Source organism: Ahaetulla prasina, chromosome 3, assembly GCF_028640845.1.
Source record: "Ahaetulla prasina isolate Xishuangbanna chromosome 3, ASM2864084v1, whole genome shotgun sequence".
In the NCBI taxonomy this organism is placed as follows: domain Eukaryota; kingdom Metazoa; phylum Chordata; class Lepidosauria; order Squamata; family Colubridae; genus Ahaetulla; species Ahaetulla prasina.
In genome coordinates this window covers 3,744,276-3,769,125 of record NC_080541.1, presented here as the reverse complement: position 1 = coordinate 3,769,125, position 24,850 = coordinate 3,744,276, and the positions used below count along the sequence as shown (strand labels likewise).

Sequence of the window (24,850 nt, the reverse complement as noted above, 5' to 3'; positions counted from 1 at the left end):
CAGGGGAGCCACCAGGGGGCACTGCGGTCTACCCTGGGCCCAGAGCTGCAAGACTTAAAGCAGACTTGCAAGAAGGGAGGGACCGAAAGCTGAAAGCAGGAAGAAACCAAAGTGCAGATTAAATAAATGAAAAGGGGGGGGGACGGAAGGAAGAAGCAGCAGGAGCTGGAGCTCCCCCCACCTAGTGCAGAGTGGTTCATTCCTCAGCTGCACCAGCAAACCGGAAGACCGGGCAAGCACCGGGTGCTGGCCAAGGTCCTCTCTCCACCCTTCCGCTGTGCATCCCAGCATCCCATCACCTGGGCCCAGGTGAGCCTCTGAGCATGCCGACGCTGCTCCTGATCTGCGGGACCGCCGCCGCCGCCTTCTTCACCTACCTGGATGGCTGGTACCTGCTGAGGATGCCCTTGACTTACCTGTACGCCAGGTGGCTGCTACCCAGCATCTCCGACCCTTTGAAAGAGCAGCAATTCCACAGCTGGGTGCTACCCGCCGACTTGGACCTCCTGGTACACATGAACAACGCGCGGTACCCCCGCGAGGCCGACATGGCGCGTTGCGTGTACATGGTCCGTTGCGGGCTCTTCCAGGCTATCCGGGCCCTCGGGGGCCACACCATGCTCTCGGCCTCCTGCTGTCGCTTCCGGCGTTCGTTGCACCTGCTGGAGCACTTCGTCATCCGGACTCGCATCCGAGGCTGGGACCACCGAGCGTTTTTCCTGGAACAGCGTTTCGTCAGCGCCCGGGATGGCTTCGTTTGCGCCGTGTTGTTGGTGCGGCAACACGTGACGGGCACAACTCCGGGCACGGCGGTGGAGCAAGTGTGCAAGAGGAAGGTGAGGGCCCGAAGGGCTGGTTGGGCTGCTGCAGGTGGAGCCTACGGGGACAAAGGTTGCATCCCAAGGCAGAGCAAATAAGAAATGGAAGGGACCTTAGAGGTCTTCTAGTCCAGGGGTCTCCAACCTTGGCAACTTTAAGCCTGGCGGACTTCAGCTTTGCTGGCTGGGGGATTCTGGGAGTTGAAATCCGCCAGGCTTAAAGTTGCCAAGGTTGGAGACCCCTGTTCTAGTCCAACCCATTGCTCGAGCAAAAGACCCTATATAACCATTCTGGGCGAATGGTTGTCGAATCTCTTCCGAAAAACCTCCAGCGATGGAGCCACTGCACTGGTCAGAGGGACCCCTTGACCGTTGTAAGTCGAGGACTTCCTGAATAATGTATGATTTTGATTTTGATTCAATGATGTCTTTATTTGGCGTGTGGCATATCGCACATGGAGTAGCAACCTCAACTTACAACTGTTCGTTTAGTGGCCGTTCAACGTTACGACGGCACCGGGGGGAAAAAGTGGACTTATGACCGTTTTTCACACTTACGACCGTTGCACCGTCCTCAGGGTCATGGGTTAAACTTTACGTCCTTGGCAACTGACTTGTATTTATGACGGTCACAGTGTCTCGGAGTCACGTGATCCCCTTTTGCGTTCTTCTGTCGAGCCAAATCCAGATTCACTTAACAACCGTGTGACTGACTAAACAACGGCAGGGGTTCACTTAACAACCGTGGCAAGGAAGATCAGAAAAAGGGGGCCAAACTCACAGCAACTGTCTCGCTTAGCAGCAGAAATTTGGGGCTCAACTGTTATTGTAAGTGGAGAACTCCCTGTAATTGTCTTCGCTGTTAGGAAGTTTCTCCTGAATTCCAGGTTGCTCCTCTCCTTGATTAGTTTCCATCCATTGTTTCTTGTCCTGCCTTCTGGTGCTTTGGAGAATAGCTTGACTCCCTCTTCTTTGGGGCAGCCCCACAAAATATTGCAATACTCCTTCCTTCCTTCCTTCCTTCCTTCCTTCCTTCCTTCCTTCCTTCCTTCCTTCCTTCCTCCCTCCCTCCATCCATCCATCCATCCATCCATCCATCCATTGTTTCTTGTCCTGCCTTCTGGTGCTTTGAAAAATAGTTTGATCCCCTCTTCTTTGTGGCAGCCCCTCAAATATTGGAATACTCTCTTCCTTCCTTCCTTCCTTCCTTCCTTCCTTCCTTCCTTCCTTCCTTCCTTCCTTCCTCCATTCATTCATTGTTTTTCTTGTCCTGCCTTCTGGTGCTTTGAAAAATAGTTTGATCCCCTCTTCTTTGTGGCAGCCCCTCAAATATTGGAATACTCCTTCCTTCCTTCCTTCCTTCCTTCCTTCCTTCCTTCCTTCCTTCCTTCCTTCCTTCCTTCCTTCCTCCATTCATCCATTATTTTTCTTGTCCTGCCTTCTGGTGCTTTGAAAAATAGTTTGATCCCCTCTTCTTTGTGGCAGCCCCTCAAAAATTGGAATACTCCTTCCTTCCTTCCTTCCTTCCTTCCTTCCTTCCTCCATTCCTCCATTATTTTTCTTGTCCTGCCTTCTGGTGCTTTGAAAAATAGTTTGATCACCTCTTCTTTGTGGCAGCCCCTCAAAAATTGGAATACTCCTTCCTTCCTTGCTTGCTTCCTTCCTTTCTCCCTTCCTCCCTCCCTCCATCCATCCATCCATTGTTTCTTGTCCTGCCTTCTGGTGTTTTGGAGAATAGCTTGAGCCCCTCTTCTTTGGGGCAGCCCCACAAAATATTGCAATACTCCTTCCTTCCTTCCTTCCTTCCTTCCTTCCTTCCTTCCTTCCTTCCTTCCTTCCTCCCTCCTCCATCCATCCATCCATCCATCCATCCCTCCATTGTTTCTTGTCCTGCCTTCTGGTGCTTTGAAAAATAGTTTGATCCCCTCTTCTTTGTGGCAGCCCCTCAAATATTGGAATACTCTCTTCCTTCCTTCCTTCCTTCCTTCCTTCCTTCCTTCCTTCCTTCCTTCCTTCCTTCCTCCATTCATCCATTATTTTTCTTGCCCTGCCTTCTGGTGCTTTGAAAAATAGTTTGATCCTCTTCTTTGTGGCAGCCCTCAAAATTGGAATACTCCTTCCTTCCTTCCTTCCTTCTTCCTTCCTTCCTTCCTTCCTTCCTTCCTTCCTTCCTTCCTTCCTTCCTCCATTCATCCATTGTTTCTTGTCCTGCCTTCTGGTGCTTTGAAAAATAGTTTGATCCCCTCTTCTTTGTGGCAGCCCCTCAAAAATTGGAATACTCCTTCCTTCCTTCCTTCCTTCCTTCCTTCCTTCCTTCCTTCCTTCCTTCCTTCCTTCCTTCCTCCATTCCTCCATTATTTTTCTTGTCCTGCCTTCTGGTGCTTTGAAAAATAGTTTGATCACCTCTTCTTTGTGGCAGCCCCTCAAAAATTGGAATACTCCTTCCTTCCTTGCTTGCTTCCTTCCTTTCTCCCTTCCTCCCTCCCTCCCTCCATCCATCCATCCATTGTTTCTTGTCCTGCCTTCTGGTGTTTTGGAGAATAGCTTGAGCCCCTCTTCTTTGGGGCAGCCCCACAAAATATTGAAAGACGATGATCATATTCCCCCTAATTCCTTCTCAATTTCAAAATGGATTTTCTTCTTAAAGCTCACAGTTTAATCTTCACAGGTAAATTTCCTATGTTCATGTCCATGTTTATACTTTATACCTGTCATCTTATACATGTTTGACAAATAAATAAAATAATAAAATAAAAAAATCAGTAGGGACGTTAAAAAGATCAAAGTCACATTCCCAAGGGTGTCGCTGAAGATTTGCCTCCCGCCTCCTCCCGTTACAGGTAGTCCTCGACTTACAACCACAAGTGAGCCCAAATTTATGTTGCTAAGTGAGACGTTTAAGTGAATTTTGCCTCATTTTACGGTGCTTCTGGTGCTTTGGAAAATAAAACGACACCTCCCCCTCCTCTTTGTGGTAGCCTCTCAAACACTGGAATACTTTTATCAAATTAAGAGAGTTGGAAGGGACCTTGGAGGTCTTCTAGTCTAGGGGTCTCCAACCTTGGCAACTTTAAGACTTGTGGACTTCAACTCCTAGAATTCCCCAGCCAGCAAAGCTTTAGAACAGGGGTCTCCAACCTTGGCAACTTTGAGACTTGTGGACTTCAACTCCTAGAATTCCCCAGCCAGCAAAGCTTTAGAACAGGGGTCTCCAACCTTGGCAACTTTGAGACTTGTGGACTTTAACTCCTAGAATTCCCCAGCCAGCAAAGCTTTAGAACAGGGGTCTCCAACCTTGGCAACTTTGAGACTTGTGGACTTCAACTCCTAGAATTCCCCAGCCAGCAAAGCTTTAGAACAGGGGTCTCCAACCTTGGCAACTTTGAGACTTGTGGACTTCAACTCCTAGAATTCCTCAGCCAGCTTTGCTTTTCTGGCTGAGGAATTCTGGGAGTTGAAGTCCACAAGTCTTAAAGCTGCCAAGGTTGGAGACCTCTGATCTAGTCCAACCCCCGGCTCAAGTAGGAGAACAGATTAACAGATGAACAGAGTTGGAAGGGACCTAATAGGTCATCTAGTCCAAACCCCCACACACCCACACACCCCGCTCAAGCAGGAGAATGTATACTATTTCAGACAAGTGGCTGTCTGGTCTCTTCTTAAACACCTCCAGTGATGGAGCACTCACAATTTCTGAAGGCAAGCTATTCCACTGGTTAATTGTTCTCACTGTCAGGAAATTTTTCCTTAATTCCAGGTTGCTTCTGTCCTTGATTAGTTTCCACCCATTGCTTCTTGTCCTGCCCTCAGGTGCTTTGGAGAATAGTTTGGTTGGATTGTGTCTCATTGTGAGAAGAGAAAAATCAGTCTCATTCTTTAAACCAGTCCAGGTAGTCCTTTGGGCCCCCTGCTCAAGCAGGAGACCCTGATGGTGAGGGCTGTATGCAACAAAATTGCATTTTTAATTAGGTCAATTGGTATAAATTCAAAGTGACAATCAAGTTGTTCTAAGTCTTCACCATCTCAGACATGTGACTGTCCAGCCTCTTCTTTAAAAACTCCAGTGATGAAGCATCCACAACTTCTGGTGGTAAGCCGTTCCACTGGTTAATTGTCCTCACTGCTAGGAAATTCCTCCTCAATTCCAGGTTGCTTCTCTCCTTGATGAGTTTCCATCCATTGTTTCTTGCCTTGCCTTCTTGGTGCTTTGGAAAATAAATTGATCCCCTCTTCTTTGTGGCAGCCCCTCAAATACTGGAAGACTGCTATCGTGCCCCCCCCACTATAATATAATATAACAACAGAGTTGGAAGGGACCTTGGAGGCCTTCTAGTCCAACCCCTAGGAAACCCTACACCGTCTCAGTCAGATGGTTATCCAACATTTTCTTAAAAATTTCCAGTGTTGGAGCATTCACAACTTCTGCAGGCAAGTCGTTCCACTGATTAATTGTTCTAACTGTCAGGAAATTTCTCCTTAGTTCTAAGTTGCTTCTTTCCTTGGTCAGTTTCCACCCATTGCTTCTTGTTCTACCCTCAGGTGCTTTGGAGAACAGCCCGACTCCCTCTTCTTTGTGGCAACCCCTGAGATATTGGAACAGTGCTATCATGTCTCCCCTAGTCCTTCTTTGCTCTAGAGTAGACAAACTCTAATTCTAAACCAATTCCTGCAACCGTTCTTCATCTGTTTTTGCCTCCAGTCCACTCATCAGCTTGGTTGCTCTTCTCTGCACTCTTTCTAGAGTCTCAACATCTTTTTTTATACTGTGGCGACCAAAACTGGATGCAGGATTCCAAGTGTGGCCTTACCAAGGCATTATAAATCAAAATTAAGCCTGGGAGAAAATGTCATCAGAGATCAAAAGAGGACACCATCTTTGGAGGCCTATTCGCTCCATAGTTTATGGCACGGGTGTCCGAACTTGGCAACTTTAAGACTTGTGGACTTCAACTCCCAGAATACCTCAGCCAGCAAAGCCAAAAAAGCCAACACAGTTCTGGGCTGCGTAAACAGAGGGATAGAATCAAGATCATATGAAGTGTTAATACCACTTTATAATGCCTTGGTGAGGCCACACTTGGAATCCTGCCTCCGGTTTTGGTCGTCATGATATAAAAATGATGTTGAGACTCTGGAAAGAGTGCAGAGAAGAGCAACAAAGAGGATTAGGGGAATGGTGGCTAAAACATATGAAACATATGAAGAATGGTTGCAGGAACTGGGTATGTCCAGTTTAATGAAAAGAAGGATTAGGGGTGACATGATAGCGGTTTCCAATATCTCAGAGGTTGCCACAAAGAAGAGGGAGTCAAGCTATAGACTGGGGATTTTTAGTAGAGGAGGAGGAGGAGTGGGAGGAAGACTGGGAGAAAGGGAGGTAGAGATAGATCTTGTTCCTTCAAGACCAGTATGTGCCATGAAAACTTACGCTTATAATAAAAGAGAGCATCTCGTAAATTTAGTAAAAGAAGAGACAGCTCAAAACTTGTTTTTTTTTTCTTGAAATGCCAGCATTTCAATCTGGCTGGAAGCAACATAAATTTTAATGGGTGATCATAAATTTTACACATGCACAAAGAAAGCCGGTTGGGTGACTTTGGGACAAGCACCAGGAGACAGTGAGTTCTAGTTTCACCTTAGTCATGAAAGCCAGTTGGGTGACTTTGGGACAAGTACCAGGAGACAGTGAGTTCTAGTTTCACCTTAGTCATGAAAGCCAGTTGGGTGACTTTGGGACAAGCACCAGGAGACAGTGAGTTCTAGTTTCACCTTAGTCATGAAAGCCAGTTGGGTGACTTTGGGACAAGTACCAGGAGACAGTGAGTTCTAGTTTCACCTTAGCCATAAAACCCACTTGGGGACTTTGACCCAGTCCTCCTCTCTCAGCCCAACCCACCTCACAACGTTGTTGTTGTTGTTGTTGTTGTGGAGAAAATAGGAGGAAGAAGAGTATCACACTATATTTGCTGCCTTGAATTATTTGTTAAAAAATTAAAGGTGGGATATAAATAAATAATATATTACATTTGCTGATGGAGTCGTCTTCTTCTTTTTCTTCTTCTTCTTCTTCTTCTTCTTCTTCTTCTTCTTCTTCTTCTTCTTCTTCTTCTTCTTCTTCTTCTTTTTCTCCTTCTCCTTCTCCTTCTCCTTCTCCTTCTCTTCTCCTTCTCTCATTCTTCTTCTGTTTGAATTGCAGGTCGAATCCCCAGCCCTGTCGGAAGAAATCCAACATTGGTTGAGGTACAACGAAGCCAGCAGCCAGAACCTCAGGATGGAGAGTGAGGTCCAAGAAAAGAGCAAAGCCCCCTGATGGAGCTTCCAGACCAGGCTTCCATTCCCAAAGGATCAGGCAGGATTTGCCCATCTCTTCTTTGCTGTGGGTACCTGAAGGAAAAGCTCGAATGGCTGGACTTGAAGGTCCTCAATACCCCCCAATTGGCCACTTGGATGGAGGGCAGGAGCACCCAAAGGCCCCGGACGGGCCGGCCAGATGTCCAAGCAATCGCTCTCCATCAGGACTCATGATCAATGCTCGTGTGTAGCCCTTGGCACCGCTTTAGACACAAGTGAATTTCGTGGGGGGGGGGATGGGGGGGAGGCAGTGAATCCATCTTCTTGGTTGGGAAAACTTTTAAGTTTTAACTTTTCTACTCAGCCAAAGGAAGAGACTCCATTCTTAAAATGGCATGATGACCGAGATGAGTTTAAACTCAGTTACATGCCAGTTGTACAAAGGAGAAAGTCACTTCTTAATTCTTATTCTATTCTATTCCATTCTATTCTATTCTATTCTATTCTATTCTATTCTATTCTATTCTATTCTATTCTATTCTATTCTCTCCTTCTTGTTCTTCCTCCTCCTCCACTTACTCTTCTTTCTTCTCCCCTCTACTCGTTTCTTCCTCCTCCCCCCTTCTTTTCTCTTCTTGCTCCCACTCCTCTTCCTCCTCCTTCTTGTTCTTCTTCCTTCTTCTCTTTCCTCTTCTTCTTTCTCTCCTCTCCTCCCATCCCCTCTTCCTTTCCATTCCATCTTATCTTCTCTTCCATCTTCCCTTCCATCTTCTCTTCTCTTTTCTTCCCTTCCCTTCCATCTTCTTTTCTCTTCCTTTCCCTTCTCTTCTTTTCCCCATATTTTTTCATCTGTTCCTTATTTATTTCCACTCAGGCACTAGTAAGTCTTTCCCTCCACTCCAAAAACATCCTTATATTAGCCTGGCTTCAAAGCAAAGTGTTTGGCATCTGAAATGTTTGCTCTTCTATTGCACTATAGAAATATTCAGGGATATTAAACACCTAAGCTAGTTTTTAATATACGTTTATTTATTTTTTATTTATTGATGAATTTAAATCTATAGGAACACACACACCCCACCCTCACTATCAAGCCAATCTGGGCGATTTATGACATCACAAAGTATCAGTTAGAAAGTTATGGTTTAGAATATTTAAAGTTAAAACATTAAAACGTTGTATGCCATACAAACCATTTTTGTCGTGCGTTCTTCCTTCCATCTCTGCAGTTTTTTCCCTCCAGATTTAAAACACTAAACATTGTTTAACAGGGCTGCGAAAACAGAGGGATAGAATCAAGATCACGTGAAGGGTTAGTGCCACTTTATAATGCCTTGGTAAGGTCACACTTGGAATCCTGCATCTACTTTTGGTCGCCGCGATGTAAAAAAGATGCTGAGACTCTAGAAAGGGTCTTATTTTCAGGGAAACATGGTATGGTAATGATGCTGAGACTCTAGAAAGAGTGCAGAGAAGAGCAACAAAGATGATTAGGGGACTGGAGGCTAAAACATATGAAGAACTCGGTATGTCTAGTTTAATGAAAAGAAGGACTAGGGGAGACAGGATAGCAGTCTTCCAATATCTCAGGGGCTGCCCCAAAGAAGAGGGAGTCAAACTATTCTCCAAAGCACCTGAGGGTAGAACAAGAAGCAATGGGTGGAAACTAATCAAGGAGAGAAGCAACCTAGGAGAAATTTCCTGACAGTGTGACAGTGTGATTAGGCAGATGTAAGTCACAGGTTCTCCTCGCTTTGTCAGCTGTACCAGGGGAGAGATTAAATGGGTTTTTTTCTATTGAATCAACCTGGTCTACCCAACTATGGGAGGGAGTATACTGCTTCCCTTTCGCCTTTCAGCCCCAATCCAGGTTGCTTTTATAGAAAAAAAAACCCACTTAATCTTTCCCCTGGTACAGCTGACAAAGTGAGGAGAACCTGTGGCTTAGAGGTTAATACATCTGCCTAATATGCAAGCAAGCCCAGGTTCGAATCCCAGCAAGGGTCTGGCTAGCTGATGAGAACTAAATAGCTTGAAATAGATCTATACTAGTCTCCCTTTATTTCTTTGTCAGCAAATATATACATATACATATATCACAAATTCCATTTCTATATTGAATTCAATATTGAACAGTGTGTTTTCTAGGCGTCCAAAGTGTTAAAATATAAACATCATCATCATTATAATCATATACATACAATATAAACATATATGCGTTAATATCAATCGTTATTGAAAAGTATACTATCTTCCATTATGGTATCGATTATATAACCATCAAAATATTTACTCACCAGTTTTTCTTTTTCATGTAGTCCATATTTCACATAAATCCACTCATCTGACCTCTGTATCTGTCAACTAACCATTTGTAGAATAATTCCCGTGTTATAAAATATTCCGAGTCTTCTTTTCCTTTGATTTTTAGAGTTAACTTATCCATTTCTGCACATTCCTTTTTTTAAAATTATTATTATATTATCATCTGTGTGGTGCGGTGGCTCAGGGGCTAGGACGTTGATCTTGTCGATCGAAAGGTCGGCAGCTCAGCAGTTCGAATCCCTAGTGCTGCCTTGTAACGGGGTGAGCTCCCGTTACTTGTCCCAGCTTCTGCCAACCTAGCAGTTTCGAAAGCACGTAGAAATGCAAGTAGAAAAAATAGGGACCACCTTTGGTGGGAAGGGAACAGCGTTCCATGCGCCTTTGGCGTTGAGTCATGCCGGCCACATGACCACAGAGACGTCTTTGGACAGCGCTGGCTCTTCGGCTTTGAAACGGAGATGAGCACCGCCCCCTAGAGTCGGGAACGACTAGCACGTATGTGCGAGGGGAACCTTTTCCTTTATCTTAGGGCTTTCTACATTTTCCCAGTATTGTGCCTATAACAATCCTGGCTTCTGTTAGGATATGTAAAATTAAATATGCGTTACTCTTATTATAGTTTCTTGGAAGCAGGCCCAAAAAGAATGTCTCAGGTTTCAAATCTATGTGTTTTTTTTGTTATAGTTTCCAGCCACATTGTATATTTTCTTCCAGTATTTTTAGGCCTTTGGAAATAACTCTATAAGCAAGTCAAAACTTATTCTGTGAGTTGAACTTATCAATGTATTGCTTGGACGGAGGCTGTCGTAATCAGTCCCAAGGTTGGATTGTGTCTCATTGTGAGAAGAGAAAAATCAATCTCATTCTTTAAACCAGTCCAGGTAGTCCTTTGGGCCCCCTGCTCAAGCAGGAGACCCTGATGGTGAGGGCTGTATGCAACAAAATTGCATTTTAATTAGGCCAATTAGTATAAATTCAAAGTGGCAATCAAGTTGTTCTAAGTCTTCACCATCTCAGACATGTGACTGTCCAGCCTCTTCTTTAAAAACTCCAGTGATGAAGCATCCACAACTTCTGGTGGCAAGCCGTTCCACTGGTTAATTGTCCTCACTGCTAGGAAGTTTCTCCTCAATTCCAGGTTGCTTCTCTCCTTGATGAGTTTCCATCCATTGTTTCTTGCCTTGCCTTCTTGGTGCTTTGGAAAATAAATTGATCCCCTCTTCTTTGTGGCAGCCCCTCAAATACTGGAAGACTGCTATCGTGCCCCCCCCCCACTATAATATAATATAACAATAGAGTTGGAAGGGACCTTGGAGGCCTTCTAGTCCAACCCCCTGCCCAGGCAGGAAACACTACACCATCTCAGTCAGATGGTTATCCAACATTTTCTTAAAAATTTCCAGTGTTGGAGCATTCACAACTTCTGCAGGCAAGTCGTTCCACTGATTAATTGTTCTAACTGTCAGGAAATTTCTCCTTAGTTCTAAGTTGCTTCTTTCCTTGATCAGTTTCCACCCATTGCTTCTTGTTCTACCCTCAGGTGCTTTGGAGAATAGTTTGACTCCCTCTTCTTTGTGGCAGCCCCTGAGATATTGGAACACAGCTATCATGTCTCCCCTAGTCCTTCTTTTCATTAAACTAGACATACCCAGTTCCTGCAACTGTTCTTCATATGTTTTAGCCTCCAGTCCCCTAATCATCTTTGTTGCTCTTCTCTGCACTCTTTCTAGAGTCTCAACATCTTTTTTACATCGTGGCGACCAAAACTGGATGCAATATTCCAAGTGTGGCCTTACCAGGGCATTATAAAGTGGTATTAACACTTCACGTGATCTTGATTCTATCCCTCTGTTTATGCAGCCCAGAACTGTGTTGGCTTTTTTGGCAGCTGCTGCACACGGCTGGCTCATATCTAAATGGTTGTCCACTAGGACTCCAAGATCCCTCTCACAGGTACTATTATTGAGCAAGGTACCACATATACGGTACCTGTGCATACTTTTCTCTAGACTGGCCAAACCCAAATCCTGCGACCATTCTTCATATGTTTTTGTCTCCAGGCCCTTAATCCTCCTAGTTGCTCTTCTCTGCATTTTTTCCAAAGTCTCACCATCTTTTTTTTTTAATGTCGTGACCGAAATTGGATGCAGCATTCCAGGTGTGGCCGTAGTAAGGTTTTATTAAGCGGTAACTAATCCTCCACGCGATTTTGATTCTATCCCTCTGTTTATACAACCAAGGAAAAATGGTTTGGCAACTGGTTCCTGTTTACGTCCTGGGGTCACGTGACTATTTTTTTTGTGACCTTCTCATGAGCAAAGTCCACGGGGAAGCCAGATTCACTTAACAACCGTGTGACTAAAATCTGCAGTGATTCACTTAACAACTATGGCAAGAAAGAAAGTAAAATGTGGCAAAATTCACCTAAATGTCTCGCTTAGCAACATAAATTTGGGCTCACCTCTGGTCGTAAGTCAAGGACTACCTGTAACGGGGGAAGGGGGGGGCAAATCTTCAGTGACACCATTGGGGAAATGTCACTTTGATCTTTTTTTAACGTCCTTACCGATTGAACCGATTAAAAACATGGACGTGAACATAGGAAATTTACCTGTGAAGATTAAACTGTGAGCTTTAAGAAGAAAATCCATTTTGAAACTGAGAAGGAATTAGAGGTGACATGATCATAGCCTTTCAATATTTTGAGGGGCTGCCCCAAAGAAGAGGGGGTCAAGCTATTCTCCAAAGCACCTGAGGGTAGAACAAGAAGCAATGGATGGAAACTCATCAAGGAGAGAAGCAACTTAGAACTAAGGAGAAATTTCCTAACAGTAAGGACAATTGACCAGTGGAACAGCTTGCCTCCAGAAGTTGCTGGAGGTTTTTAAAAAGAGATTGGACAGTCATTTGTCTGAAATGGTATAGGGACTCCTGCTTCAGCAGGGGGCTGGACTAGAAGACCTCAAAGGTCCTTTCCTTTATTCTGTTAAAGCTGTAGAAAGGAAGTCATCAGAGTTCAGCTGTCCTGCTAAAGCTCCTTGTGGTTTATTTTGAGTATGTTGGCATTCTTCCCACCTTCTCTCTGGACTTAGGGTGAGGCTTAATGAAAGTCACCTTAAGCCACAGGGAGGCTTAGTGTAATTAGTACTCACAGAGGAGGGAGGGAGGGAGGGAGGGAGAGAGAGAGAATGAATACACCTTGGTGTTTCTTGAGCTTGACTGTTTTGTTGCAGATGGATAGGATAGGATAGGATAGGATAGGATAGGATAGGATAGGACCTTGGAGGTCTTCTAGTTCAACCCCCTGCTTAGGCAGGAAACTCTATTTCAGACCAAAGGTTCTCCAATCTCTTCAGAGGTGTGTTTCAGCAGGTTCTGACCAGTTCTAGAGAACCAGCAGCGGAAATTTTCAGTAGTTCGGAGAACCGGTAGTAAAAATTCTGACTGGCTCCGCCCCCATCTATTCTCTGCCTCCCGAGTCCCAGCTGATTGGGAGGAAATGGGGATTTTGCAGTATCCTTCCCCTGCCACGCCCACCAAGCCACACCCACCAAGCCATGCCACACCCACCAAGCCACACCCACAGAACCGGTAGTAAAAAAAAAAATTGAAACCCACCACTGAATCTCTTCTTAAAAACTTCCAGTGTTGGAGCATTCACAACTTCTGGAGCCTCTCAGATCCGTGAATTGGCCATTTCTACTATTGCATTTATACTTTATGACTTTCTCTCCCTAATATATCCCGTATCCTGAAATTTACTGATTTATACCTTTGAGCCTGGCACCTAAGCAGCCAGGCGTTTTCGCGCCTCTTGGGAAATGTAAGGGGAGGGAGGGCCATGTGGATTCCATCGCTCGAGAGCCCAGCTGGTACAATAACATCTTCGCACCTGCATATTGGCTGAATCCACATTGGACTGTTGGGAGGGGTTTCTAATTCAAATATTGCATTCAGTTTTGGTCGCCACGATGTAAAAAAGATGTGGAGACTCTAGAAAGAATGTAGAGAAGAGCAACAAAGATGATTAGGGGACTGGAGACTAAAACATAGGAAGAACGGTTGCAGGAACTGGGTATGTCTAGTTTAATAAAAAAAAAGGATTAGGGGAGACATGATAGCAATGTTTCGATATCTCGGGGGCTGCCACAAAGAAGAGGGAGTCAAGCTATTCTCCAAAACACTTGAAGGCAGGACAAGAAGCAATGGGTGGAAACTAATCAAGGAGAGAAGCAACTTAGAACTAAGGAGAACTTTCCTGACAGAACAATTAATCAGTGGAACGACTTGCCTGCAGAAGTTGTAAATGCTCCAAAACTGGAAGCTTTTAAGAAAACGTTGGATAACCATTTGTCTGAAGTGGTGTAAGGTTTCCTGGTTGGACTAGAAGGCCTCCAAGGTTCCTTCCAACTCTGTTGTTGTTGTTGTTGTTGTTGTTGTTGTTGTTGTTGTTGTTGTGTTGTTGTTGTTGTGGTGATGATGATGATGATGATGATGATGATGATGATGATGATTCCTTTATTCTAACTGCACAGCCCGAGGGTCTCCTCAGAGCCTGCTTTCTCTTTCCCGCTGCTATCACTCCTCTTCAATAAAAAGTTCCTTTTGCAATGCCAAGTTTCAAGAGTCTTTACTTTTTTGAATAAGGGGGAGAGGCTGGGCCTTACAGACAAGTTGTTCCACTGATTAATTGTTCCAACTGCCAGGGAATTTTTCCTTAATTCTAGGTTGCTTCTCTCCTTGATTAGTTTGATTTGATTACCAAATTACAGTAGTGGCCAAAATTGTGGAAAACTTTTGGGAAAAGTGTATTTTCTAAAACTAGCTAATAACACCAATTTTTTTTTTTTTTGGAGTAATACCATAAAATTACATATCAATGGAAAAATAATTTAATTAAGAATGTAATGCAATAACTTTAATGAAGGATTTGCTAAGCAGTTACAGTGTAAAAAAGAAAAGTGAAACACATAGAAAAAATGAGATATACAAAAATGATCACCATGTCAGTTAATACTTTGTTGGGTAACCTTTAGCATGAATTACAGCCTTACAACATCTTCCCATGGAGTGAACCAAGTCTTTGAGTTCTGCAGCTGTTCTAATGTGAAACCAAGATTGAATGGTTGCTTCTATTAACTGGGTTTTATTGCTGGGTCGCTTCTGATTAACCAGTTTCTTTAGTCAGCTCCATAGATTTTCCATTGGGTGAAGGTCTGGGCTATTCCCAGGCCATTCCAGCAGTGGAATAGGATTATCTTGAAACTCAAAAAGAAAAGAAAAAAGTGGTGTTATTAGCCATCAAATCTCAAAAATACACTTTTCCCAAAATGTTTCCACAATTTTGGCGACTCTTATAGGTAACATCATCAGTGTTAGATGATAACAGTAATAAAATATATTCTGTAAACTGCCTTGAGTCGCCATGGGTGCAGAGGTGGCAATATAAATCTAATAAATAAAATAAAATAAAATAAAATAAATTCTCTGCAAGAAAAGAACCAAGCTCAGAGAACACCAAGGACACTTCTGTTCAACCCTGAGCTACAAATATTCTCTTCTGTGAGATAAGTGTATTTCATTCTTCCAATGGAGGTTATTATTTTTTATTATTCACGATGGTGACAGGATCCTTCCATTCTCCACTATCCTGTCAGAGCTGAAGAAGCTTCTTGGATGAGAAGCGAAACGTCTTCAAAAGAAAAGAAAAAAACCAAGAAAGTCCAGTTGCCTCCTGAAAGAAGCACCTTTGGGACATTTTATTTATTTTATTTATTTTTTATTTATTTTATTTGTCGTAACAATATATATAAGCATCACACAAAAGATTATATAGTATATAAACATATATATGAGGAAATCCATCCATCATTGAAAGTTTTCAAAACTAGAGTGGACAACCATTTGACCAGGATGTTGCAAGATCTGCTACCCTGAGAAGAGAGTTGGATGAGAAGACCTCCCTTCCAGCCCTGGCTTTCTATGTTCTCTGAGATAAGCAGAATAGAAGATGTAGCTCTTTGTAGCCTTCCCTGCCACCCATTAATTATCAGTTGTAATTAGATGTTACAACGCTTCGTTGGCTTAAGCCAATCAGGGCAACCTCTTGCTTCATCAAAGAAGCGTTGAGGCTGCAGGCGGAGTTCTACATGAGGTCCACTGAAGAGTCAAAAAGCTCGCGGAAGGAGCATGGAGCAGTCACTTCAAGGCAGAAGAAGGGCAAGACCAAGCTGGAGAAGAAGAAGCAGAAGCAGAGAGAGAAAGATCTCTCTGTAGAACTTCTCTCCTTTGAGAAACCTTCAGCTTGCAACTCCAACTCAAGATTTGAACTACGTCTCCCTATATTCCAGGCAGACCATTGATATTGCAATATGTTGGTGCCGGTGCTGATATTATTCTCGGTTTCATGTTTTGCTGCTGCCATCTACTTCACCTTCCTGGATGGTTGGTATCTACTTCGCCTGGCCATCGTGTACTTTCGTTGGAGGTTGGCAGGTCCCCAAACAAAAGCGTTGGATGAAAGTATAAGGTACAGCTGGGTCTTGCCTGCCGATCTGGACTGGGTGGGGCACATGAATAATGCGCGCTACGCCCGGGAGGCCGATTTCGGCCGGTATATATACATGTTCCGCTGTGGCCTCTTGCAAACCATCTGGAACCGTAAGCTCACTACCGTGCTGGTGGCTTCCTCTTTGCGTTTCCGTCGCTCTTTGAAACTGTGGGAACACTTCAAAATCCGGACACGCTTGTTAGGCTGGGACGACCACGCGTTTTTCCTGGAGCAACAATTTATCAGTTGCCAAGATGGGTTTATCTGTGCCATTATGCTGGCCCGGCATCACGTGACCGGCATATCTCCAAGCGAAGTCCTCCAGATTCTGTACGGGAGGCAGGTAAGGCTTCCAAATTTACCACAAAGGGTGTGAGTGGTGACCTCAGGGCACACGTCCATCATACAGGCCATCCACCTGTACAGTATTCAGCCAGGGTCAAGAGCCAGACGTTTCTTCCACTTCCTAAATGGTGAATACATCCCAGCGCTTCAAGGAGGGAATCCAACTTAGAATTAAAGGAGAAATTTCCTGATAGTTAGAACAATTGATCAGCAGAACAACTTGCCTCCAGAAGTTGGGAATGCTCAACACTCTTCAACACTGGAGATCTTTAAGAAGAGATTAGACAGCCATTTGTTTGAAAGGGTATAGGGCAGTGAAGGTGGACCTTTTCGGCACCAAGTGCCAAAAAAGGAGTGCACATGCACCTGGGCAGCACCAAGTAGAATAGAATAGAATAGAATAGAATAGAATAGAATAGAATAGAATAGAATAGAATAGAATAGAATAGAATAGAATAGAATATTTGTTGGCCAAGTGTGATTGGACAGACAAGGAATTTTTCTTGGTGCATTGGCTCTCAGTGTACATAAAAGAAAAGATACATTCATATAGAATAGAATAGAATAGAATAGAATAGAATAGAATAGAATAGAATAGAATAGAATAGAATAGAATAGAATATTTGTTGGCCAAGTGTGATTGGACAGACAAGGAATTTTTCTTGGTGCATATGCTCTTAGTGTACATAAAAGAAAAGATATGTTCATCAAGAATAGAATAGAATAGAATAGAATAGAATAGAATAGAATAGAATAGAATAGAATAGAATAGAATAGAATAGAATAGAATAGAATTTTTATTGGCCAAGTGTGATTGGACACATAGGTAATTTATCTTAGTGCATAGGCTCTCAGTGTACATAAAAGAAAAGATACGTTCATCAAGAATCATAAGGTACAACACAGAACAGAACAGAACAGAACAGAACAGAACAGAACAGAACAGAACAGAATAGAATAGAATAGAATAGAATAGAATAGAATATTTATTGGCCAAGTGTGATTGGACACACAAGGAATTTGTCTTGGTGCATATGCTCTCAGTGTACATAAAAGAAAAGATACCTTCATCAAGGTACAACACTTACAACACTTAATGATAGTCATAGGGTACAAATAAGCAATCAGGAAACAATATCAGTAGAAATTGTAAGGACTGCAACAAAGTTACAGTCATAAGTTGGAGGAGATGGGTGATGGGACTGATGAGAAGATTAATAGTGGTGCAGATTCAGTAAATAGTTTGACAGTGTTGAGGGAATTATTTGTTTAGCAGAGTGATAGCGTTCGGGAAAAAACTGTTCTTGTGTCTAGTTGTTCTGGTGTGCAGGGCTCTATAGCGTCGTTTTGAGGGTAGGAGTTGAAACAGTTTATGTCCAGGATGTGAGGGATCTGCAAATATTTTCACGGCCCTCTTCTTGATTCGTGCAGTATACAGGTCCTCAATGGAAGGCAGGTTGGTAGCAATTATTTTTTCTGCAGTTCTAATGATCCTCTGAAGTCTGTGTTTTTCTTGTTGGGTTGCAGAACCGAACCAGACAGTTATAGAGGTGCAAATGACAGACTCAAGTTGCCTTATACACTGTAAGCCGCCCTGAGTCTTCGGAGAAGGGCGGGGTATAAATGTAAAACAAAAAAAACAAAAAAAAGGAAGCCTTCGCGCATGTGCGTGTACTCATCAGGGCCACAACCAGGGAGAGGAGCTGCCCATGGAGCATGCGCATGCTGGATATGGTACTTCTGGTTTCCGGCATGCACATATGTGCCAGCAAGCAAGTCTTCTGGTTACTGCTGTGCATGCGCCGATCAGCTGGCTGGCGCGCAAGCTCACACTGGAAAACGAAAGACCATCTCTTCCGGTTTCTAGCATTACCACACGCACAAAGTCCAGCTGATGGTCGCGTGCACATGTGTGGCAGAAACCCGGAAGAGGAACAGGCAATGCCACACGTGCCAGGTGACATGGCTCCGCGTACCACTTCGGGCATACGTGCCATAGGTTCGCCATCATGGGTATAGGGTCTCCTGCTGGAGCAAGGGGTTTGGGCTAGAAGACTTCCAAGGACCCTTTCCGCTCTGTTGTTCTGCTTCCTCCGACTCGGATAGGCATCTCTTGGGCTCTTGAAAACCCTGTTCCTAAGGTCATGTCTCTTCTTGACTTTGCAAAAGAGGAGGAGGATGTGGGAAACAATAGGACAGGAATGGTAGGCACGCTTGTGCTCTTATGCACGCCCCTTATGGTCCTCTTAGGAATGGGGTGAGGTCAATAGTAGACAGTTTTTGGTCAAAGCTTTGGGGATTTTGGGAAGAGACCACGAAGTCGGGTAGTGCATTCCAGGCATTAACAACTCTGTTACTGAAGTCATATTTTCTGCAATCAAGATTGGAGTGGTTCACTTTAAGTTTAAATCTATTGTGTGCTCGTGTATTGTTGCGATTGAAGCTGAAGTAGTCTTCGACAGGAAGGACATTGTAGCAGATGATTTTATGAGTTATACTCAGGTCATGCCGAAGGTGACAGAGTTCTAACTTTTGTAAACCCAGGATTTCAAGTCTGGTGGCATAAGGTATTTTGTTGTGAACAGAGGAGTGAAGAATTCTTCTTGTAAAATATTTCTGGACACGTTCCATTGTACTGATGTCTGAAATGAGATGTGGGTTCCAGACAGGTGAGCTGTATTCAAGAATTGGTCTAGCAAATGTTTTATAAGCTCTGGTTAGCAGTGCAGTGTTTCTGGAGAAGAAGCTACATGAGATTAGGTTTACAACTCTTAAAACCTTTTTTGCGATGTAGTTGCAGTCGGCTTTGGCACTTAGATCATTGGATATGAAAGTTTTGAATGATCAAAACTGGCTGGGATCTAACCCTGGTTGAGATAGCCAGCTGCAACGAAGCAGCTTTCAAATCCAGCTTGTTGTAGGCTGAGCTGACATGGAAAGAAAGGGAAGCCAGAGACAAATGTAGAATCCTTCCCTAGGAGAGAGGCCATCAAGGCTCGGGCATAAAGGAAAGGAGTGTCTTATTTGTAACCAGGGAGGTATTGAGCAAGCAGCCTTTGCAGGCTGCTTGCTCAAGCGACCTTTTGGCAGCTAAGAGCAATGTGTTGAAAACTTTTCGTCAAATCCAAAATGTGGAAAACATTAACCTTTTAAAAAAAATGCTGCTTCTATCTTCCAAACTGGTTTCCCCAATAGAAGGAAGTTTTCACCTGCTTCCTAAAAGATAAAGGGGAGGGGAATGAGGCCTAAGGCCCATTCCTTATCTTAGCAACATGTGTCAACTGCCCGACCAGTGAACCCTAAATAAGGAAACACTCTTAGGAGCTTTGAAGTCCCAAAAGCAAAACTTTATTGGATACACTGTTTTGGTACGGAGGAATCAAAACCAGCTCTGGTTTTCCTGCAAAAATGTTTGCTTAATTAAACAATAGCTTCCCTTTCTCCCCACCCCTGGGTGATCACAGTCCAATTGTCAGACACCCTTTTGTTATGGGAACAGTCCATCTCTTTTTCCCAGCACCTGCAGTGGTGACCTTGATGGTTGATAAGCTCTCAAAGTTCTCACTGTCAGGAAATTTCTTCTTGTCTTCCTTTGTTGAGCAGTGGACACAATTGCAAATTTTCCCGTTCTGAAATGGTACTGTGCCTTATAAAGGGCTCTGGTGGCTCAGACTGCTAAGACAGTCTGTTATCAACACAGCTGCTTGCAATTACTGCAGGTTCAAGTCCCACCAGGCCCAAGGTTGACTCAGCCTTCCATCTTTTATAAGGTAGGTAAAATGAGGACCCAGATTGTTGGGGGCAATAAGTTGACTTTGTATATAATATACAAATGGATGAAGACTATTGCTTAACATAGTGTAAGCCGCCCTGAGTCTTCGGAGAAGGGCGGGGTATAAATGCAAAAAAAAAAAGTCCACGCACACATTCTCAGCATTCTGTTTTTCCCTTCCGTCCATCCCCCTAGTTCATTGGCAAGTTGAAAAGCGTTAAGGTTTGAAAGAAGCAAAGCGGTTGAGTCTTGACATAGGTCTTGTATGATGTGCCTGACAGCCACCTCTTCTTTTCTACATTGAAAGGGGCCCCGTCGGTCCACACTTCTCCCGTTATCTTTGTTATGCAGGCCTTGGAAACAGGCATCTCCTCCCTTCCTTCTGAGTTCATGCCATAAGCTTGCATTTTTACAGCAAACGGCCCGACGGCAAATGACCCATCACTACAGTGAACAAAAAGAAAAGCTATCACCAGAACGGACATGAAGTTGGCAAAAACGGACGTTTCCCCAGATAGTGAGGGACACCCGGACTCATATTTTGCATGCCTCCTGTTTAGGTCCTCCAGCCTCCTTCGCCGTATAATTTGTGTGATTTAATTGTGTGATTTAATTGCAGGTGGAATCTCCTGAAATCCCTGAAGATGTCCACTGCTGGCTGAAAAGCAACCAAATCAACAGAGAAAGACTAAAGAATGAGGTTGAGAAGAATAGCAAAAGCGAGTAGAAGGTTCTTCAGATCTGCTGATGGGCTGTCTTTGGAAACATCTGGGCCACCTGTTTTTCTGTATAAAGCCAAAGAAATGTTCTTTATAATCATATCTTGTGTTGTCATGAGTATCCCGGGGGTTAGGGGTGTAGGAGAGTCAAGTGGTCCTACACGGATGACGATTTTATTATACAAAGGCTGACATCAACTGTTGTGACCCAGGCCCAAGTAGGTAGTAGGAAACTCAGTCCGTGAAAAAAAAAAAAAAACTTAATTCGAACAGCTGAGAATGACTTCATTCCCAGTGTAGTTCAACTCAAATTAAAACAAATTCCTCCCAACACAAATTCCTCAGTCCTATCGAAAACCTTGGTCCAATTAGGCAAACTGCCAAAGGCCTTTCTTGGCACATGTTCAGAAGTCACAAAAATAAATGCAAGACATAGACAAAGCAGAAGACGAAGCTACCAACGTTGTTTTCCGGCAAAGCCCAAACACCGTTGCTGGTCTGTTTTAAGCTTTCTGGGAGGGGCCAATCATCTCTTGGCCCTACTCCCGAGTTGTCCTTTTTGCTTGAGCTGCTCTTGCCTTCTGGCAGCTCTTCTCATGCGTGCACTAGGAACAGGCTCCTTCTGTTTCTCTGCCTCACTACTATCAGTCTCTGGAGGCTCTGGAGTCCGCACCTCACTCCCCAATGGCCCTGGCCTCACCTCAGCCTCATCGCTGTCTGACTCCGTTGCCAGCTCCGCAGGCTGCTGACGGACCACAAAACCAATTATATCATTTACATCATTTGAGAAAGGACATCAAGACGGACATCATCATCATGGTTTCTACCAGATGCTGCCATATTCTGTGGACTGAACAACAGCGGGATCAGCCCTAACGAATGGAAGGCTGTAGGCCTGATAAAACTTTAGATCTGATACCAAAAGAAGATTTAATTAGATTTGTTGTTGGGTCATTTGTTGTCAACATTATTCCTAGAATAAAAGCCTGGGACAGTGTCTTCATCTTTACCGTGTTTCCCAACTCCAATTTCATAGGCGTGAAAGTTGGGCAAATTTGTGGTTAGAATTTGAATCGGAGCTTGTGCAACACAGTTCTGCAATCGGAGCTGTTGCAATATTTCCTGCAGAGAATTTTTCAAGGGTTCAGCTTAAACTTCCAGTTGAGTTTTAGGCCTGGTTGGGAGACGGGGGTTTAATGGTGCAGGATCCAACCTGGGTCCATCATCCGCATGAGAGGTTTTGTCTTCCGAGCTTTCAGACTCATGGTGGACTCATCTTAAGAAGGGAACTTCTCTCTAGCAGAGCGTGTGCTCTTCTGGGTGTGGTATGTATAGTGCCGGTTCCGTATGACTTTTTAAATGTTGATTGGGGTGTGCTGATGGCCAGCTCTTAAGTTATTGGCTGGCATTTGTTTGTGTTGCCCAGTCCTTGCCTTCTAAGTAATTGATAGGCTGGTGGTATATCAGCACTCCTTTTGATTGACAATGGGCCCGTTCAATCACTTCCCTGTCTGTTTTTGTGCCTGCTCATCCAACAATCTTGGTAGCTGCAAAATTGAATGTCTGTCCTTGTTCATTGTAGTGTGAGGCTACCAATGAGTCCTCAAGCAGTCAAACGAAGAGACTTGAACTCATTGGTAGCCTCAAGGGATCTTGGAGTCTTAATGGACAACTAGTTAAAAATGAGCCAACGGTGTGCGGCGGCAGCCAAAAAAAGCCAACACAATCCTAAATTGCATTAACAGAGGGTTGTAATCAAAATCAAGTGAGGTGCTAATACCACTCTATAAAGCCTTCGTAAGACAACACCTAGAATGCCTAGTTTGTATTGCAAACTAGGGAATACAAAACCTTTGCTAGACCAGTTCTCAAATACAGCTCACCTGTCTGGAACCCGCACTGCGTATCGGACATTAACACAATAGAGTGAGTCCAGAGATATTTCACAAGAAGAGTCCTCCACTCCCCTGCTCACAACAGAATACCTTATGCCACCAGGCTTAAAATTTTGGGATTAGACAATTTACAACTAGGCAGACTTCAGTCTGCCCTAAGCTTAGTACACAAAATTATCTGCTACAAAGTCCTACCAGCCAATGACTACTTCAGCTTCAACCACAACAATACATGAGCACACAATAGATACAAACTCAAGGTAAACCGCTCCAAACTCAGTTGCAGAAAATACGACTTCAGCAACAGAGTGGTCAATGCCTGGAATGCACTACCTGACTCTGGTTTCTTCCCCAAACCCTCAAAACTTTAACCTTAGACTGTTTACTGTTGACTTCATCCCATTCCTAAGAGGTCTGTAAGGGGCGTGCATAAGTGCACCAACGTGTCTACCATCTCTGTCCTACTGTCCCCATTTATTTGTATTCATTTCCTGTATGCATGATCATGTTTATACTTATATCTGTTATCTAATACATGCTTGACAAATTAAATTAAATTAAATTAAATAAATGAAATTGTTGTGTCTGCGCCCCCCCAAATCGGGCCCCCTGCCAGAAAGAGACTTGGAAAGTGAGGGGGAAGGGCCATCAGGCCTTACCTCCAGAGCACCGGCTTCCCTGGCTCAGCTCCAGGAGCCAGAGGCAGGCCAGGTGGAAGAGATAACGAGGCCTCCGTCCCCTGACTCTTTCCCCCCCCCCAGGCCATGCCTCCAGACCCAGCTGATGGCAATCAGGCCTGGATGGACCCTAGGTTTCATAGGCAGGAGAGGCGGGAACAACAGACGCAGAGGTGGGGCAGGCCTAGGAAGTGCTGAGTCATGGAGCCACACCCCACAGGATATAAAGGCAGCAAGAGCTGCTGTGCCTCTTCGTAGCAGACAAATGAACTGCTTAACTAAGAGCTGAAGTATTGTTTGACTCATCAGCGTCGACGGAGATAACAGAGACACTTGGCAGACGCTCGCTATTTCGCTGCCAGAGCTGATAGTGCCGGCTAATTAAGCCATCACTCGGACAGAGGCGAAGGAGGACAGAACAGAAATACTGCATCCAGTTTTGGTCACTACACTATAAAAAATATGTTGAGACACTAGAAAAAGTGCAGAGACGAGCAACTAAGATGATTAGGGGCAGGGGTGGGTTCTACTTACCTTTACTACCGGTTTGCATCATGCCCGCGTGCACGTGCTCGCAACGCTCACACATGTGCATGCTCTTCTGCACATGCGCAGAAGAGTTTTGATGATGTTTGGGTCAGTGGGCGAAGCCTCCTGCTGGTTTTACAACTGGTTCTATAGAACCAGTCTAAACCGGGGGCAACCCCTCCACTGATTAGGGGACTGGAGGCTAAAACATGCGATGAATGGTTTTAGGAACTGGGCCTATTGAAGAGAAGGACCAGGGAAGACATGATAGAAGTCTTCCAATATTTCAATAATAATAACAATAATAACAATAACAATAAGTCTACCAACCTGCCTTCCATGGAGGACCTGTATACTGCACGAATCAAGAAGAGGGCCGTGAAAATATTTGCAGATCCCTCGCATCCTGCACATAAACTGTTTCAACTCCTACCCTCAAAACGACGCTATAGAGCACTGCACACCTGAACAACTAGACACAAGAACAGTTTTTTCCCGAAGGCCATCACTCTGCTAAACAAATAATTCCCTCAACACTGTCAGACTATTTACTGAATCTGCACTACTATTAATCGTTTCATAGTTCCCATCACCAATCTCTTTCCATTTATGACTGTATGACTATAACTTGTTGCTGGCAATCCTTATGATTTATATTGATATATTGACCATCAATTGTGTTGTAAATGTTGTACCTTGATGAACGTATCTTTTCTTTTACGTACACTGAGAGCATATGCACCAAGACAAATTCCTTGTGTGTCCAATCACACTTGGCCAATAAAAATTCTATTCTATTCTATTCTATTCTATTCTATTCTATTCTATTCTATTTGAGGGGCTGCCACAGAGAGGAGGAAGGGGGTCAAGCTGTTTCCCAAGGCACCAGAAATCCAGACAAGGAACAATGGATAGAAACTGAACAAGGAG

The 24,850-nt window shown here is 44.0% G+C and overlaps 2 protein-coding genes across 2 annotated transcripts; both read left to right on the top strand.

Moving 5' to 3' along the window:
• The first annotated feature begins 156 nt into the window (after positions 1-156).
• Positions 157-7,391, top strand: THEM6 (thioesterase superfamily member 6). The gene is made up of 2 exons (XM_058175646.1): positions 157-836; positions 7,015-7,391. Exons 1-2 carry the CDS (start codon positions 324-326, stop codon positions 7,126-7,128), a joined length of 627 nt encoding a protein of 208 aa, XP_058031629.1. The 5' UTR covers positions 157-323; the 3' UTR covers positions 7,129-7,391.
• Positions 7,392-15,594: 8,203 nt separating this feature from the next.
• Positions 15,595-23,291, top strand: LOC131194541 (protein THEM6-like). The gene is made up of 2 exons (XM_058175645.1): positions 15,595-16,327; positions 20,721-23,291. The coding sequence occupies exons 1-2, from the start codon at positions 15,806-15,808 to the stop codon at positions 20,826-20,828; spliced, it is 630 nt and encodes a 209-aa protein (XP_058031628.1). The 5' UTR covers positions 15,595-15,805; the 3' UTR covers positions 20,829-23,291.
• Positions 23,292-24,850: the final 1,559 nt, after the last annotated feature.